Genomic DNA, 20,208 nt, shown 5'->3' with positions numbered 1-20,208 from the left:
TTCACATTATGATTAAAAACTGCTAAAAATTCATGTCTGTGCTCTTTTCAGACATGTCTTTATTATAGAGACACTTTTATATCTTGATTATTCCATTTATCTTAACAGGTTTTCATTTAAAGTATGAATTTCCTGTAATAAGTACTTCTCGTATTTCATGCTGCAGTTTCAGACTCGCTTGTTGGCTAACTTATCTTGACCTTGAAAGTTTAATTTGGGAAAAATCCCACTCTCTCTCCTTCCTCCAACATGTGTCACTCTCACTTGCCTTGTGCAAATTCTTACTATACCCAGTTGGGCATTTAGGTTAATTAGACATGAACGACAATGATGTGAGTGAATTTATCATTGTTAATATCGCTATTAAGAATACATTTCCTTGCAGCATCGGTACATAATTTGGATAAGGAAGTACAAAACTTAAAATATTAACTTTCGTTATTATTTTAAAGCAAACATTGGGAAAAAATTATTAACTTGCATTTTTATCTGCAGTTCTCTCAATAATCTTGACTACACATTGAATCAACAAAATAAATTTAGTTATGATGCATGAACTTCTTCATCAGGGATCTTAAAAAATAAACAATGGAGAAGAAAGTCAGGGTATACAAATGGACAGGGAAATCAGGAGACAGGAAGTGGAGAAGTTGATAAGAGATCATGTAACTTTTGTGGACAAAAGGTTGGAAAACAGCGTGGAAAAGGCCATTAAATAAAAGGGTCTAAAAGACTTGGTGACAGTCAATAAAGTGGAGTCTAATTGACAGCACACCTATTCATATGTTCAGTGTAAAAGTGCCAGGAAGAGTAACAAGTTTCAGCCACTTACTGGTTATAGTAAACAGCAAAAAGGTGAATATAGGCCATAATTTAAAAAGGGACAAGTGACTAACTTTAAGCACTTAAGTAGTCCTAGTGCTGAATCAGGGTCATATTGCATAGCCCAATGGAGATATTTATCAAAATATTAACCAATTGAAGGATAAATTAGAAATTGTATTTGTCGTCTACTCTTTGGGGCCTGTGGCAGCATCCCAGGGAGAGGGTTTGTTTGAGGGATTCTTTAAAAACAAACAGAAAAGTTCTTCGAACATTTATATTATATCTCCCTACCACACACACCTTCCCGGTCAAACTGAACCACAACTTCCAGCTGGCAGTGGCTGCGTACCATGTGAGTAGAAGTATCGCCAATCACAAGTGTTCAAAAATCTTGATTCAAAATCACAAGCTTATCTGAGGAAAAAAAAAAGAGTTTAAAATAATGAACACTGGGATTTTTTTATTTGCCTCTTGGTGTTTGAGCCTTGAGTGTCCATATTTTCAAGCTTTTCTCTAAAACCAAGAGGAAAAATTAAAACTGTGATTGTCACATATCCACTAGACTCCAAAGGAGCTTTAAGAAAAACACCAAATATTCCAAGACTTGAGGTAAAATCGCAGGAGTTGACAATGTTGGAGTAGGTAAGTGAAATTGAGGCACTGCTATTGAAGAGTCACAATAGCAATTTACACAAGGAGCAATAGATGAGTAGCAAGCGTCTTTTGTTGCCTCGACGGGACTAAAGACTCTTGTCTCCTGTGCCTCTCTGACAATGAAATGTAGAATTGTTCATCTGAACCATGCTTCTTGAAGCTGGAAACTGAATAATGTTGGATTAAAATTACACTGAAACCTATAGGATCAACTGACATAAGAGGAAAGTTGTATCATTTTGGTTTAGATTCTAGATCTATGTGATGCAGATTATATGTTCCTCTCAAATTGTTCCTTCCTTCAATTTTTGAAGCTCACAATGATCTTGCACTATTATACCAATGTGTAATGAACTGTTGGTGGCACTATCATATCTAAACAATTTAATAATAGTCTGGCAAACACAGTAATTTCTTCTGGTGGTGAGTGGCAGTGCAATATCTACATCATTTCAGAGTGTTTTGTGACTGCAAAGGTGTGAAAATATCATAGCAGTTTCTCTTATTAGATGATGCATACAATATTATACCTGTCTACTTTCTACTAAATTGAAATCCTCTCTTATTAAATTTAAATCTTGATTTAAAAATAAACATTACTGTGAACATTTCTGTCTTCCTGTCTATCTTCAGAAGTCTTGGAAATGTATTGCTATTTCATTTTATGGCTCTTCTTATGTCATATTAGCTAATTATCACTATTATTGAAATGCACTCTTTAAGTCTTGCACATTTGAAAATTAATGCTCTCTTTTGGTGCAGAGAAACAATGTATTTTTTAAGGACAGCAGTAGAAGAATTCTGTTAAACTCTAGAACTTTCATATGCTGCCAAATTAGATGCTGTGATACTTACAGAAAGCAAAATAGGCATTACTTGGCTTAGTTCCTAGACTGCACCAATTAATTGTTATAAAATGAAACATTGAAAATTCAAAAATAACCCTGTCTAATCTCTAGTATAACAGACACTGGATACAATCCACTTTGCCTGAAACAAAATACATAGAATCCTAGACAGCCTTGTGTCTAATGTCAGTGATATGTGATTGATAAAAAAAAAAGCTTCTTTAATAAACAAATACAAATGAATGTAAATAAGATTTTTGTTCCATTGAGCTTCAATGAAAATGCAAATATAAAGATTATTAGAAGCAGTTAATCCTGTGTAAATGTGGTAACATCTGAAAATTTTCTCAGCCGAAGCTGTATTAAGGAACACACCCAAATTTTGGGCAAGATTCTAATATATATTAATTTACTCCTACTTGAAGGAGTAAATTACACTGCCAGAGTGGGACAAAGGGGCTTTCGTGTAACTGTGGCCTTTATTCTGTGAAACATATTTATAGAAAGGTACTTGGGCTCAGTTCTCACTTTTCATCCTACTGCATCTCTCTGAAAAGTGTAACCTGTTGTTAAGCTACCTTTGACAGCAGCCTCGATGCCTACCTTATAGCCTACAATATTCTGCCATTCTTCTAAAAGTGTGAATCCACCCATCATAAACTTTTGGGATGGTGGATCCTCAACTGGATGGCTTAACTAAAATATGTATTTTTCCCGCGTATTATACTGTCTGAAAAGGACAGATATGGAGTCAGGACAGGACCAGATGCTGATAACTTTATAATAAACTGAACCTTCCTCCATCAGCTGGGCTCTTGTAGAGTAAAGTGCTACTCACTGTAAGAATATTAGAAACTGGCAGAGAAACTTGTATCATCAGTTTCTGTGTAAAAAGAGATAGAAAGGGAGAACTTACCTGAAGAGATTCACTCTGTGTTGGAGAATGCTGAGACACATATGCGGCACTTCGTAGTATAAATTATGGTCCTTGGTGATAGGACTGTACCGCAGAGGGTAACTGTTCCCTGATTCCTTCAAGTGGCCAGGCCACCCCTGTGTTGTGCTATGGTGTCTTGTTAGGAACAAAGGGGTTAAAGCGTGGAAGTGGGAGTCAGAAGGTCTGGTTTCTGATGTTAATTATTTTAAGGAATTCCTGTGTTAATGTGGGCAAGTCACCTATGATCTAGTTTTCAGAGGTGCTGAGTACCTGAAGCTCCCACTGATTTCAATAGCAGCTACAGGTATTAAGCAGCCTCTCTTTTGCTTCAGCTTCTCCATGGGTAAATGCAGATAGTTTTTCCCCCTTCCCTCAAAAGGTTCTTATGAGCATTAATTACTGTAGGCAAGGTATTTGTAAGGTTCCCTGATCAAAAAGACTCTAGAAGTGCACTTTTTGTCCTGATCAGTTAATAAAAATTTGAGGTTCTGTGGGTTGTTTCCATTAAGAGGAGAAATTGATGATGGATGGAACTAGGTATCTTTGATACAATCCTGTTTGCTTACCAAAAAAAAAAAATGTCCAAAGTTCTGTTTTCCTGAGCACAGGAGGAATCACACAACAGAAGATAGTTTTTTAGTTCAGAGTTCCAAGCATCTTTCAGCCAGCACTCTGCCCAAAAAGCTCTCTGGGTTTTTCTCAGAGCCACACTTCCAGTGCTTGTTCAGGGTGTTTCCTTGATGCTCCTCCTCTGTGTCTGTTTCTGTGGTGTTTCTCACTGTTTCTCTCTTTCATACATATCCCTCAACTAAAATTATACCCAGTGAAACCCCTCTGCCCACATATGCCTTGTATGTACCTTTGTTTTGGGCAATGACATGAGCCTATGTTTTGGGTGGAGACTGCTACCTGTTTCAGCTACCTGGGTTCCATAAAGGAGCTTAATCGTTTTTTATATTTTTCTAAATTAAGGCTTGAACACTCAGAGACCATTGACTGGCTCAAGACTATTTAGCTGTCTCCAAATGTAGCCTTACTAGTCTTGCACATGTTCAATTGCTGTATATAATGAAGGGTGCCTGTTCTACTCACCTGTTTGAATAAAATATAGCCCAACCCATTGTAATAATTCATAAATATATTGTGGCAGCTGCACAACAGGGAAATGCTGTTTTATACACAGTTCTTTCCCATGCAAACCCTGTGCTCCTTTTTGCATGGGATCTCTTAAGTTTTTCTCATCCCAAGTCAGAAAGGAGAGAGCCTTATATGGTCTTTAGGAAATGTAAATTAGAACTGACTTTAAAAAAAACATATGTGCTTACGCTCCTTTAGAGTTGATATCAGTAGGGACCTTTGCAGCTAAATCAGAGAGCCAAGTGTAACATACAGTAAGTAGAAAATTTGTGTGACACTCCCTGGAGGACTTTGGATCCAGCAGTCAATAAGGACGAAGACAAATACAAATTGAGGATGGCACAGATACTTTGCTATTTGTAGTGTTAAGAGCTTGAAGCACTCACTTTTTGGTGGTATTTATAATTTTCAGAGAACTCATCCTCTCTACCTCACCAGTTCCCAGAGCTCTGTTCTCCTCAGACAAACCCTTTTTAAACCTATCGGGGACCCCAGCACATCTTTCTGCCCTTTGGCTTGGGTCCCAATGCCACAATTTTCAACTCTCATAATTGCTAGGGCAGGCACTGTGACAGAGCCCTAGATGAGAGTTAGGGCACCAGAGCTAATAATTAACTTCCAGGGCTGCTGCCATTCCTGAAAAAAATGAGTTATAGATAGAAGAGATGTTAGAAAATTCAGTGAAGTTACAAGGAAGAAGGGAGATGGGTTTCAGTCTGACACTTTAACCACCCCACTCAGTCTCCTCATGCAAATCCTGACTGTTAGGATCTGTCCCTGTTCCTAGAAATTCAGTGCATGGATTACTCCGATCCTTTCATGCAGTCTTTTCAATTGCAGCTGATTATTAATATATATTCGTAACTGTTTCAGAATGCTGTCGGAGGGGACACAGAGAGAGAAGATTGCAGGATCTTGTGGCATATAGCACGATTTTCAGGAAACTGTTGTATTACATTCTGTGTCAGAGGTGAGGTACTATGCACAGACAAAAAATGTGTAATAATGCCTTTCACTTCATTGACAGCCCTACTAGAACATGCTGCAATACTGCTGTATTGATAACTCTGGTGTATAGTTATGCTGTTGATTTGAGAATTCATTGTGTTTATTATACACACACAAATATGTTAAAAAATTATTCCAGTTACAAAGTCAAACACTTAAAAGTTAGGAAATGCCAATTTTAAGACTGCCTATTCAACCATAATTCCCCCAAAGGTCCTCTTTAAGTGTGTATTCTGAGCACTGAAAGAGGAAGGGGTCTTGTATGAAAAATAGCACATGATCACTAATTAAAGACTGGTTTCAGAGTAGCAGCCGTGTTAGTCTGTATCCGCAAAAAGAACAGGAGTACTTGTGGCACTTTAGAGACTAACAAATTTATTAGAGCATAAGCTTTCGTGGGCTACAGCCCACTTCTTCCGAAGAAGTGGGCTGTAGCCCACGAAAGCTTATGCTCTAATAAATTTGTTAGTCTCTAAAGTGCCACAAGTACTCCTGTTCTTTTTAATTAAAGACTGTATTATTATGATGAGCACGCACCAGATCCTGAATTATCTGGTATATCTGAACTTTTTGAGTGATTGGTTTTGCAACCTAAATAACATTCTTTTAACAAAGGCTTTTTGTGTGTAATTTCCTAGTTTTGTTTTTTGTTTTTAAAGAAAAAGGTAAAACCAAATCCTGTTATGTGCAGCTGTAACAAACAACCCGCTCTGCATCACGAATCTCCAGGATGGTTGAATCCTGACCTGGCAGCACTGCAGTACAGGCTGCTAGTACTTGAGCTTATAGGACTTGACAATTTTAGCTGGCAGCAGGAGAAGGCTGTTTACCAAGGAGGAATGTGTTAACACCTTATGGTGGATCTATGGGGTAGCTGGGGGAGTCTAGCCCATCTTTCTCTTTCTTCCCCCACCCCCATTAGAGTTGGGAGAGCTTCCGCTCAATGCAGTCCCCCTGGAGCAGTGATAAATGGTCCACTGGGGCCATGTGCTGGGTCTAGGTGGGGCAGCCTGACCTTGTTGTCTTCTGACACCCTCTACTCTAGCAGCTCCCTGGTGATACCAATGTAATGTGTATTGCTACAGCTACTTTAGTCACGAGAGCATGAGACCAGTTTTGGAATGTTCAGTAATTTTGCCATACCGCCATTTGCTTTTGAAAAACATACTCCTAATTGAAAGTGTGACCAAAAATTCATGGGAGTCATGTATGAAAACAGAGGAGTTCAACAATGATTGCATTTGGCAAAAGTGCACATATCTGTTGACAGTTCTAATCCTCGTGAAAAAGAGAGCAGAATTGAATATAAGTTCCTCTGCTGCCCCAGTTACAAACAGAGACCTACCAAAATGTTGCTATGAAGGACAAAGATCTTCAGAAGAGCAGAATTTAATCTTTAGTCAGGAAAGATCATTTAGCAGAATTGTAGCCGCACATGTAGCTTTATCATCACTAATTGAAAAGGTGTAAAAGTCTAAAAATTGCTTCCTTAATGTGGTTTGAAAGAGATTATGGATGGGAACAGAGCTGTCTGAATTTAAATCTATGAGAGCTCACTCTTTCAGTACCTTTATTTCAAACTTAAATCCTATTGTTTTTTTCTGGTCTTATCTTAAACAATTTTAATTAATTCCTGCAAGTGAAGAGCTTGTGTTTTCTGTGGGTGGCCTCTTTAGGAAAACAACATACCTGCCCATCTTGTTGTTTGTGTGTGTTTCTACTGTTTCCTGGGTGCCGTGTTTCCATGATGTCATTGCTAGCAAGGGGCGAAAAAAAATCCTTGGTGAGAATAGAAAGATTTTCAATTTGAAACAAGAGTGATGGAAAAGGGAGTGAGTTATAAACAAACTGAGGGAGTGTTAATAACTGAATAACCACCCACGTTCAATTGCATTGCTCTAATTCAGCAAAGAAAGGTACAAAGCTATCTTAGTAATGAATGATCTCACAGACACAAGATAACTATCTCTTGGGGTCATCTTAAACATTACAGAATGGGAATTGGAGGCATATTTTAAAGAAATGAAAGGATAAGAGAAAGCATAGTTGTCCCGATCAATCAGATCTAACCAAAAATGATAGCTGGCTGGCTTTTTCAGTGATATCTTATTACAAACAAGGTCTTAGCTGATTTATCTGTACATATGGTTTTTAACTTTGTCTTTTGTTAAATTGGAATGATAAATTTGACTTGCTTAAACTGAGATTTTAAATGCTAGAATCATAGCTCAGGTTGGTAGAGTTCTGTCACTATATTACCACCATGTAGATATTTGAATGTTATTTGGTCTTAAGATTTCCTGCTTAATGTGTCCTGCTCAAAACATAGGGATTCTTGAACAATTGTTAGTTTTGAGCATCCTGAAATGTGTGGGGTATTTTACAGAAACCAGTGTAGACACAGTACCTGCTCAGAAAAGCTTTCAGTTTAAAATCAGACATGACACTGCAGCTAAAGATAATAAAAGGCCAGGAAGGGGAGAGGCAGGACACTAGTACCATAATAAAGGCATGTGATTACTTGGTTCAGGCATACACGCGTCTTGATGGTTCTGAAATATATGTAATTTTAATATCTAAATGTATTAACTAGAATTGGTTGGGGAATTTTCAGAAAAAGAGTTTTTAATCAGAAAATGCTATTTCATTGAAATATTTCACGGGCCTGTGTCAATTTTGATGAAATTTTGTATGTAAAAATTTTGAAATGATTTGAATTGAAATAAAGTATTTTGTTTTGACTTTCTTGCTTGTTTCAGTTTGCTTTGGTTTGACTCTTATTTTTTTAACTTTTAAAAAACTTTTCATTAATGTTAATCTTACATTATACATGTGTGTATTATAATATTTCAACATTATCAAAATGACTCGGGTCGAAAGAAAATTTCAAAATGTCAGAATTTCCTATGGGACCAGCTCTAATATTAATTCATTTGTGGGTGACATTACAGAAATGGGCCTTTAGGAGATTTTGAAGAGGCAAGGAAGATGGCATGTTGAACAGGTTTGAAAGTGTGTCCATTATAAGGGGCTGCATGGGTGGCAAAGGGTGAGTGGGAGAAGGAAATAGAGAGGGCATTGAGATTGGTTTTATTGGTGAAGCAAAGAGGGATCATGAAATAAGACAAGGCTTTAGCTATTAGAGCTGTGAGAATAATGGGGTTTTTTGGTTCTCTGGGAATTCCAAATTTAAAAAAAAATCATTTTGTGTTGAATTGAAAACAGGATTTTTTCAAAACATCATTTAAAATCCTTTTGGAATGAATGATACATTTTGTTTGACATGGAAGAAAACATTTCATTTTGATTTCCAGCATTTTTAATTTTTTATATTAAAAATAAAATGAAATGGAATTTTGAAATGAAAATTTATTTTGAATTGAAAAAATCAAGACATTTTGATTTTTTTCTAGGTTTGTTTTCAATCTAAACAAGCCAGCAAAATCTAAACAAATTCACAAAATGTTTCAGTAGCACCAAAGCTGCATTTTACACTGAAAGAATATTTCAATCGAAAAAGTTTGGCCAACTGTGCTAGTTATAGGCAAGATCTGAATGATGTGGTAAGGCAAGCATAAAAAGGTAATAGTTCTAGTTGGAGTCACCAAAAAAATACCTGAAAGTACTCAAATTGTCAAGTAAAACTAGTGTGTGACATTATTTATTTTTGTATAATTTCAAAGGAACCTAACACTGTGGTGTGTACATATCAGGTTATTAGTGGAGACCATCTGTCTTTTTTTCTTCATGTAAGATATCTCACAGAAATATGTGGGTACTTTTTTGTAATGAAGATAAAATGACCTAAAAGTAACAGTATCATAACAGATCTGTTTATAGTTTATCTGTTTATGGTTTATGGTTTTGGAACAAATCAGAAACGTACAAAAGGGAAACATATTAACAATGATGAAGATATTAACATCTCCTCTGAAAGCTTAACTCTGCCACTGCTGTGGCCTTTATGAAATCACAAAAGACTTAGAGTTTCAAGTCGCAATGAGACATGTTATTCAAAGCCCAGTGAGCCATTTTCCTTTTTCTCCAGTTCATCCTTCGAAGGTTTAGGAAGATATGAATAAAGAAAATTTAAATAACCATCTGCAAAAGGATCAAGTGAAAGATAAAAGCAAATACTATTGCAGTGATGATTAAGTGAATAGTACCCTCTACAACCTAAAATCCCTAAAGCACAGAAATTGAGAGCGAAAGAGTTTAAAATGGCATAATAATATCAGAGAAAATTATGTGAATTGGAGCCTAAGCATTTTCTAATGCTGAATGCTTAACTGTGAGAGCTTATTATACAAGAGTCTGGAAAATCAATGGCCAAATTAAACATGTTGAGTACTGTAGATACGTAAATATTTTGTAATGCTTTATGTTAGGTACTTATAAGTACAATACAATAAAAGCTTGGATGTACTATGAGGCTAGAACCAGTAGTGTTAATTTTATATTTTGATTTTTTTGACTTATAAGGGTACAGAATGAATTCACTCCCTACCCCCACAAGACCCTCCATATATATATATATAACTAGAGCTTTGTTGTCTGGATGTTCTGTAATGAAACAGCATTGCTATGTCAGATGAAACATTACTTTGCATGGCTTGCTGAACTGATATGGAAAAGAGCGATTAAACACACAATTAAATTTGTGTTGTCTGAGTTGCAGCTGGCTGGAATGACAGTACACTTTTTGTTTACTCTTCTCTGTTTTCTTTATTGCTTTTGGTTAGGTGTCATGTCTGAAAATTTATGAGGTTGAAAATTGCAATCAGTCATGTCCATAAAGAACTGGTGTTAATTTGGAAGCACTGGAGAGGAATGTTGATAGTGGTCAAGAAAGAAGGCCGTTCATCAGTATCGTATCAATTGTAAAGGCAGTATCAGCACAACTCGAAATATCTTGTTAGGAAAAAAAAAAAAACTTCCCCACAAATTTCTGTGGATCACCAGGAGGTTTTAGCTATGAGATTCCTGTTAAAGTTGTAGAGTCAGGCGTAAAAAGTGAATTTTTTTGGAAATTTTAAAGGACCATGTTTATCAGATTTTCAGTACAGTACTATAAATGTAAATAGCACACCCAAGCAGTCTGAGATACTGTGGGCACATATCATTACTTGTATTTACTCATATCTCTTGTATACCAGTTATTGGGCAATTAATTGAACTATGCTAAGATAGTTGTTTTAGAAGTTGCATGTTTTCACATTTTATTTCTTCAATATTTGGAATTTCTGCATTTTCTGTGTTTTTCATACCTGCTTGTTCTCACTAGTGCTTACTCTCTTATGCTCTAATTCAGGAAAGCATTTAAGCACATGCTTAAATCAATCCCTCTTGTGGACAGCACATGCTTAACATTAAATATTTACTGAAGACCCATTGTCCCGATATGATTTAAGTACTTACTTACATTTAAGCAAATACTTAAATGCTGCCTTGAAAAGGGTTGTTGTCATGGATCCGGCTCTTAATAGCCTGCTAATTTTTTTCATGTTTTCTTTATGGAAGTGTCTCTATAAGTTCTGTGTTGCTGTCACTTGTGCAGCTAGACTGATGGTAACCATGTTCACAGAGCTTATACAGATGAGCCAGCAGTGTTTTAACCATTTCTGAATAAGATATTTCTGAATGGCAGTGCACTAAACACCCTACAGGTACTTGTTCTTTCTACTATAAAAGTATCCCTCTGGTAAAGGATCACTTTGCAAAAACAATACCTTTGCTTTGTATATTGAGACTTCCTCTGTGACTCCCGTGCTACGTTTCCTAGTTTTACCAAGCTAAGTGCCCATTTTCTTTCTTTTCTTACCCATCTAGATCAAACAAAGTAGCTTACGAGAATAGACCTGTATTTTTTCCCAGCTTCATTTCAGAATCAGAATGCACTTTGTGTCTGTTATAGGCTGTGATGTATGAAGCAGAAAGAAGATTGATTTTCACAAGCTACCTTGTACCTGAAGTAATGAGAGTGGCAAATTATTTGTTCACTGAGCAAACATGACAGGAATGGCATAGAGGGAATTTATATATATATATTCAAACACATAGGGGTCACACAGGTGTTACTTTTACAAAGTGACCTTAGTTACCAGAGGGACACTTTTAAATCTGCATTAGTTTACAGAAGAAAGGCTGAATAAAGCTGCACTGCTAATAAATAATGTAAGATTCAACATAATGCAGAATGTAATTTAAACTGCTGCATTGTTTGTGTACAAGAACTTAAGCCCCAGGGCCATTCCTACTGGTCATCTAGGACTTTTTAGAAATAGCAAATACTTTTTCTTTTACAGTCACTATTTTAAGAGAATTCTGGTCTGTAATATGCTGTCAGTGGAAGATTTTAATTCTTGAACACTAAATCAGCGTTTAATGGGGAAGCAGACACGTTTCTTCTATGTGTAAACATTCTCAGTGTGTACTTAGAACATGTGACATCCTCAGGGCATGAAAAAGGGACTTGTCTTCAAAAGGCAGCTGGATCTGAAAGGCACTGAAAATTTACAGGTGTGTGAAACATGAACTAATTTAATATTAAGATGCTTCATGGATGCCAGGTTATGTAAATGACTATTAATGAGAGAAGTGGATAGAGATCTTTTATTTCTATTTAAGCTGTTAAAAGGGAAAAAAAATAAAGTTATTATTTTCTTATATTCTTTTGCTGCAGTAAGGATTGTATATGGTTGCACTTCACTTACAATAGGAAACCCAGGACAGTTTAATACTGGCCTACATGGCTAGAAGATGCTGTAATTCCCAGGTGATTGCCCTTTACTTGTGAGTTGTTAGAAGGGTTCTTGATCCTGAATTCACCAGTATGGGCTGAGCAAAAGGAAAACTTGTGAGCTTGTGGATGCCAGAAAGGAGCTGAAGACATCAATTACTCACCCAGGTATTAGGAGCATTTCCAGGGTACTCACACAGGTTTGCCACATCCATCTTCTGATGGGCCCCATCAGGTTATGAGGCAGTGGAGAGGGCCACCGACTCTATTTCTACACAAGTTTGTATGTTCTCATGACAACTTCTTTGATGAGCTGTGGAGACCAACCTCAGAGATTCTAGAGACAACACCGTGTTCTTGAGATTCCCTGTGCAGTCTTAGCTCGATTTGCACCCTGAGAAAAAGACATGCAACTGCTAAGATACTTCTAGCACAATTACTTAAGGTGTTCTAGGACTGGGCCATAGTATGGTGTGTTAGTGTGCTACTGGTGTACATATTAGTGGAAATATTTATTTTAAACCAAGTGCACCAAATTAATACCAGTATTCATCAGATAATGGTGTTAGTGAAGAACCAGTCACAGTGCAATCATCTCCCACCCTCCCACTGTCGAAGAGGGTTATGTTGTTGATGTTTCTTTTTTGTTTCAGTTGGGTATGTGCCTGGAGTCTAGGGACAGCCCATGCTTCCCTTCCCCTGCCTACTGATGCTTTGAAAAATAAACTCAAAAGGGCCATTCTTACTATTCATTTTCTTGGTTGACATGTTGAGACTGCATTGTTTCTAATTAAAAAAAGTTGAAAATGTTCCTGTCAGCAGCTTTCAATTAGAAACAATCAATACTTCCTTTCATGTGGAATTTTGAAATTTAATTCCATTTCAGAATGAAATTGATCTTGAAATTTCAAGTTTTCCTGTAAACTTGATGTTCTGGTTTTTGAATTTCTAGCTGATATAACACAACATCACTGGAGTCTGGCAGTAGATGGTACCATGGTTTCTGAAAGGGGTCTCAGAAAAAGAATAAAGCAGGAGAGTACCTAAGAGGAAAAACTGTTCAGGTTAATAGCTGCAGTTTGTTTATGTAGTTCTCCATCTTCCCTCAGAAAGTTTGCAAATAACTTTTTCAGACCTCATTTGTTCTATTGACATAGCCTGTTATGTTAGTATATAACAACAGTGTGACAAATAGAAGTATTGGTAATGGACTGATTTTTACTTCTGGGACCCAATCACCTGACTTGGTCAGAGTTAGAAAAAGGTTAATAGCACTGTTTCAAGGCTGCGGTCAATATTTTCTGGCTCCATTGGCTACTTCATGTTGCACCTTAGGCTGTTTTGGAAAACAAATATATAACCAAAAGTAACCATCACAGACTAATACAGCCAAATGATGATAAAAAAACTACACACAGACATACCTAGGATCGGGTTCAAGATGTCTAAGTCGTTAACTAACCTCTCAAGATTGTCTGAATAGATGATCACCTTTTCTCAGAACCATCCCTTTCACAATAACCTGTGTTTGCTGCTCTGGTCTGTTGTCCTTGGCAGTGTCTAGGTGGGTATATGTTATTTCTGTAAGCACAGGAATACTGCCAGTAGCATTCTGGCTGTTCTCAAGAAATAGAGAGCCAGTATTCTTGTAGTAGATATATCTCTCTGGCAGCCTTGTGGAAAGAGGGTGGGTGCTGCTCTTGTCTCAGAATCCAAAGCATAGCTAGATATCTGTGGGGGTGCCTTATGGGGGTGGGTGCGTGTAAAAGTAGTCCAAACAAAAAGTCAGTATACTTCTGCAGCCCACAGAAGGTGAAGTCAAAGGCCTTTAGAAGGCAAGGGAAAAAAGAAAAACAGAAAATGCTCTTTTCCTTTCTGAGAGGGCTTGGTCAGCCTAGCCTCTCAGGCTGTTTCCCCAGTCAGCAGCTCCTGCTTCCAGGTTCAGGTATGCCCGTGACCTCGGCAGAGCTGCAGATCAAGCTGAGCAACAGAGCTACCAGGCCAAAAACCTTCCTGCTGCCTTGCAGTGCACCAGGCTCCAAAGATTCCCAGCTTGCTTCTGCTCCAGCCTTGCCTGAGCCATGTCCCATATTGTCCTTGCCCTGCACTAGCTTCGTTCCAGCCTTGTCATTGTTACCATGACAGGGGAGTTGCCACTTAGTTAATATGTCAAAGCCGAAAATTCTTTGTGTGTGTGTGCAGGACCGCCCTTTTTGGGGATTGGTAGGTCAACGGGGCTGACGATTTCTAGGTCATCACAGTCCCACGTGCAAGGCTAGCAGCAGGGAAGGCGTGTGTCTTTTTAACCTTCTCCTCCTGTTACCTGCCATGAGGGGCTCCTGTTTACAGGCAGACTGGTTTTCCCCCTCCTCTTTGCCTCTCTCTGTTGCTATTTTCTCAAGTCCTAGCTCTGTGTCTGCTGCCTGCAGAGCAAGTGGAGAGGATCTGGCAACATCAGAGAATGCAGGGACGGGGGGGCGGGTAGCATTAGACCCCACTTGGCTTAATGGTGCAAATCCCCTTAGAGTGAGGCTTGGTGTGGATGGGAGGTAGACTTCAATTTAATGGAATTTTGATTGGCACCAGCCTCCCAACAGGTGCGGTGGAGGACTGGGAGTGAAAGAAGTAATTTCTCTACTGTTCACATAGATGGCTATAAATCAACATTGTGAACATATATCTTTGTTTACATTTTTTAATTCTTTTTTTAGAATGACAAATAATTAATTTCCCTTCAGTTCTGGGCACTTGAGAAACCTGTAGCCGATGGCGAATAAACAAGTAGCATTCCGAAAGAACAGGAACATCAGTGCAAATAGGAGCAAACTGATGTCAGAAATGCAGTGTGGTTCATAGCGTAGTGTGACTGCTACTAAGATTATTAATCAGTTAGACGTTCAGGTGCACAAGCTATTAGCTATTAACTGGATATTGCACTCCCCTAGCTCTGGGTTACTCCCCTACACAACCCAGAGGAACACACCTTGTATAGTAAATATGTTACTTCTGTTAAAGAGCAACACTAATGTGCAGGGTCCTGGTACGGAGAGCCCTGTGCAGCGGTATGGAGAAACTGAAGAAATTGGGATTGCTCTTAAGAGGAAATAGATAGGGAACGTAACCCTCTAATGCTTAATTCTGACTGACAGCATAGACTGCTTTTTCATAGCACTTGTGGTTGTCAGGGCAGTGCTGTGCATGAACAGAGCGAGAGAGAAAGAGGGTAGAGTCTTTTTAATATTGGCTTCTTATGAATGCAGTAGGGGAGAACTGTAGAAATTGCACAACAGTACTGAAGCAGTACAGATTTTTCTGCTCTGAAGCAAAAGGCAGCCTAGCGCCAGGCATTGTCAAATAGTAATAATTTTGTTAAAATGGTCAAGTTTGCAGCTTTTTCATTGTAAATGGTATGGAATAGGCATCATTGTCCTCTTGACCTATCAGCAGAAATATGACCATCCTGCAGAAATGTTTCTTAGCCAGCTCTCTAGGGGTCTTCCATGGAGAGCGAAAAGCGAGAGCAGGTTTCATTATAATACATCTCACCACCCTCTGCAGAACTTTAATTCTCTAGCCCTAGAGCCAGAGCTACTATGCTTGTTCTTTGGCACCTGGCGACCTACTTTGCATGGAGTTGCACTGATATAATCAATGCTCAACCTTGCATTTCATCATCATGTCTCAGTGCCATCAGGTACTGCTGTAAAGTCACAATGAATGAATCACAATGCAACATCAAGTATCAGAGGGGTAGCCGTGTTAGTCTAAATCTGTAAAAAGCAACAGAGGGTCCTGTGGCACCTTTAAGACTAACAGAAGTATTGGGAGCATAAGCTTTCGTGGGTAAGAACCTCACTTCTTCAGATGCAAGTAATGGAAATCTCCAGAAGCAGGTAGGAGATTTCCTGCCTCTGGAGATTTCCATTATTTGCATCTGAAGAAGTGAGGTTCTTACCCATGAAAGCTTATGCTCCCAATACTTCTGTTAGTCTTAAAGGTGCCACAGGACCCTCTGTTGCTTAATGCAACATCCGTATCTCACGTTTCAATTACTTTGTGACTTTCTGCAACTTTCTCTGATACAGTATCTCCTGTCTATTCTTGTCCATTGGCATAGACAAGGAATGATATTGGTGAATCCCATGTGTTTGGCTAAGCCCTTCAGCTACTGCCTCGCGTGTATCAAGCACCATGGGGACTTCTCATGTGGTAGGGGTGCTGCATTTGCTGGTACTCTGATCAAATCCATCATCCTGACTTGTATGCAGGGCTTCAAAGAGTTGCAGGTGGCCTTAAAGCCATACACGAAATATCATTGCAGTAGAGTCAGAGGGCCAAATCAACCTTGGCTAATTCATGGTGATGCAGATGGCGAGGCCTGCTCCGGCAAGACCTGCTGCACCCCAGCGTGAATTCACACTGGGGAGAATTGGCTGGGTTTCTATTGATGCCTTCCCTTGGGAGGCTTCTCTGTTGGAGGGGCTCCAATGATGTCCATCTGGTACAGGGCTCAAATATTCTCTGAGTCCTATGGTCCTTCTGTATCAGGAAGGGGAAATATTGGCAGGGAAGGGAGGGAAAGATTACATTGATGCAGTCCATGCTGAGCCTTTTCTATGGCTCAAAGGATTCAGACTTCAGGGTTGTCAATCAAGCACCTTTTACAAGCATCAAATTCAGTTTACAATGGTAAAAAGAAAAAATGTTTAATTTAAACACTTTTATCTTTATTTTCAGGATGAATAAGAGATACTTACAGAAAGCAACAAAAGGAAAACTGCTAATAATAATATTTGTTGTAACACTGTGGGGGAAATTAGCATCTGGGGCAAATCACCACAAAGGTAAGAAATTCTGCTCTATTTGAGTTTATTGTAGAACATGTAACCTCCATCAAAAGACTCAGAATTGTCCAGCTTATTGGCCCCGTGTCACTTTTTCTATGCTGATTTGCTTCTCAAGGTAGCTAGTCCACAAATCAGTGTTGAGAGAAGTTTTCAATGAGCAGGGATATTTTAATTTCTTGAGGATTACTCCCATGTGAATTTAAGTATTCTAATTCAATTGTTGTGAATGTCTGACTTTAGCAACTATTCTGTCATTTTGTTATCTAAGATGGTGAAGTTGAAAAATTGAGTAAACGCATAAAGAAGCTTCCTTCATAAAAATAGATACATCAGACAGAATGTGTAAGTGCTGTAGATGAGTTCTTGAAATTAACCTCATAAAAAACAATCTTCAGTACCATGTATTCTGCTATTGCATGCAAATTATCTGATAAGAGCAACTTCCTGGAGAGTGTGCACTGAACATTATTGTCTATTTCCTCAATAATAATAATAATAATAATAATAAAGCTGGGGGAGACTCCTGTTTTCCAGTTTCCCACTCTCCCTGTGCATGCTAGCACTTGGACACTGGTGTTGTAACAGCATTTCTAGTAACTTTGGCTATATCATCCTCCTTTCCTTCTGGCAGTTCTAGCCTCTAATATATATATAGATAAGGCTTGACAGTTCCTGGCAGCTTATAAATATCTCTTCTTTTTTATTCCTTTTTTATGGCTGGGGCCCCAATCCAAGGAACCACTTCCCTTTACTTATGAATTAATGTGAGACAACTTCCTGTTCTTTCCATAATCAAATAGAACTTCAGAAGTCAAGTGCAGCCTTTGCAGTACAATATGATTTTGAAGTTCACATCTCCCCCTGCAGTGTCTGCACATTGGCAATTTGTCTTCTGATTCCAGTTCAGAATAAACTAGGAAGGCATGAGTAAACGAAGTGTGGGAGATGAGTGTCACTGAGAGTTATGAGTTAAGTAGTAGGGAGTGACATAAGGAAAATCATTACATTTCTATATTAAAGTTTATTTTTATAATGATTTTTGTGTGAAGAGGATTCCATGATAAAATATTACCTATATCTAGCAGTCAGATTTTTGTTTTTGTTTTTTGTTTGCTCTGTGGATATATTTTCCTTCATAATTGATTGAATATTTTAGGATGCAAAGACATTTTCCACCCAATTTCTTTAGTTTTAAATGTAGTTGTGGCCAAAAGAAATTCTGACGTGGTTCAGCAAACCATTGAAGCTGGGGTCATGCCTTGTTGGAGCTATGTTCAAAACTTCATATGGTTGTGTTAGCTCCTGATTCAGCCAAAATCCAGTTTAAACTGTGCTGAAATGTGATTGTTACTGTTGCTGAAAGATCCTTGTATTAAGTGTCTGTCTTACTTATAAATCAGCTTTATTTTTTATAAAAAACTTTTTCAAAGACCACATTGGGAATTACTGCTGTGTAATTGAGAGGAAATGCTGGGCCACTAAGTTCAACTTTCCAGATATATGCCTACAAATGAGATCGTAACAAGGGCTATTTCTTTTCTGGGCCACACTTGGTATTCTGAATCCCAGACTTAGTGCAGAGAGAACTGGAAAAAAATTGATTTTGATGTTTTTAGTTTACAAATGTGGGGGGGGGAGGGGAAAGTGAGGTTATTCTGTGTTCATGTAGCTTAACAAAAGCTTTCTTTCTTTTTTACAACTGCAACTTTACAGCAAATAATGTGAAGGAGAGGTTTTGAGCTTGTGGGGGAAAACTAAAAAGAAGAAACATGACTGAAGTATTTCATCTAGCAAACTGTCTACTTTGCATGAAGATTTTTTGGTTGTGGATTTAGTACACATGCAGAGAAGCTACATTGCATATATATGGGGAGATTTCAAAGGTACAAATAAGAATCAGGCACTCAAGTCACATTGACTTTCAGTAGAAATTGTGTTCCTAACTTCTCTTTGGGCCTTTGAAAATTGCCCCCGTGGTCTATACTTGGGAGGAGCTTAAGGAGTACCCTAGAAGGACTTCTTAGTTCTTGTGTTCTTATGATACCATTCACTTTAGAATACAGTTTCCAAATATGGATTAATACAATCGTTACTTCAGTCATGATTGCCTTTTGCATCATTAATCTTCATTTAAAGAAGTTCCTAATAACATATTGACATGCCAGACCTTAATTACTTTGAAAGAGCCTCTGCAGTCTATTAGATCAATAATCTACATTTTCAAAAAAAAGTCTTTACATTTCTATTGCCTTAGCCATATTAAGGTCCAATTCTTAAACCCATTTATTTTTCTGAAAGCTACTGTAAAACAAAGAAAACATTAATCCACACAAGATGGTTTAAAAAATATTTTGCGGTAAACACTGAATACAGTAGAGTTGTGAACAGCTGATTCTGAGAACTCAACAGTTAGCCTTCTTGCACCTAAGAATTTAAGGGGTATGGCAGACATGAGAAACTCTAATTCAGTACCAAGACAAGGGCACAGGGCAGAGTATCCATGGCCAATTTCTTAGGCACAACTGCCAACCATGTTTCTTGAGCCTGCAGCAGCCAAGGTTAGAACCCAGAATTTCAGACTCCTACTGTTCAGCGCAAGATCAATGATGTTCTATGACCTGCACTCTGTCAAGATGTCCAAATTGACCTGGATTACTGAAATATGTCTTGAAGATCCTGCTGTACCAGTGTTGCTTCAGTTAATTATTACAGGGTACTTAGCACACTATCCCCTGAGTGAATAAGGTAGAACATGGAGTTATTATGCTCTATGCATCAGACCTCAAGTACAAGACAGGCTCAATTGCAAAAACAAAAGCCACCCCAAACACCCCATCCCCCTTGTGTGCATCCATCAATTGTGTGAATCTAGGGATGACCCCAATATTGAAACTCTTCTTATCTACAGACAAACCTAACAGGAGTGGGTAGAATAGCACTTCTGTTATGATCTTTCCTTTCAGAGGGCTGTGGTGCATAGTTTCATCTGGATAGGTCTTGCTTCTGGAGACCTTTACACTTAGTCCTATCTATAATGTTATTCAACATATTTGTAAGCCCCTATGGGTGATCATGATCTTTAGTGCCTGCTGTAGAAGACAACACCAAGCTCTGAATGCCTACTAACCTCACTGTGTTCAGAACTAAATGCAAAGCTCGCTTTTTGACTTAGCTTTCTCTCACGAAGCTTGTGCTCTCCCTCTCACACATTCA

The 20,208-nt window shown here is 38.2% G+C and overlaps 1 protein-coding gene across 1 annotated transcript in view; it reads left to right on the top strand.

Annotated features, from left to right (window-relative positions):
- TAFA2 (TAFA chemokine like family member 2) overlaps positions 1-20,208 on the top strand; it is a 299,467-nt gene that overhangs the window by 206,121 nt on the left and 73,138 nt on the right. Inside the window, exon 2 of the mRNA XM_034770273.1 lies at positions 16,886-16,992. Within this exon, the coding sequence (XP_034626164.1) occupies positions 16,887-16,992 (106 nt within the window). The 5' untranslated portion in view covers position 16,886. The remainder of the gene's footprint in view (positions 1-16,885; positions 16,993-20,208) is intronic.

Source organism: Trachemys scripta, chromosome 1 (genome assembly GCF_013100865.1).
Source record: "Trachemys scripta elegans isolate TJP31775 chromosome 1, CAS_Tse_1.0, whole genome shotgun sequence".
Taxonomy (NCBI): domain Eukaryota; kingdom Metazoa; phylum Chordata; order Testudines; family Emydidae; genus Trachemys; species Trachemys scripta.
This window is presented reverse-complemented; position numbering and strand designations above follow the sequence as displayed.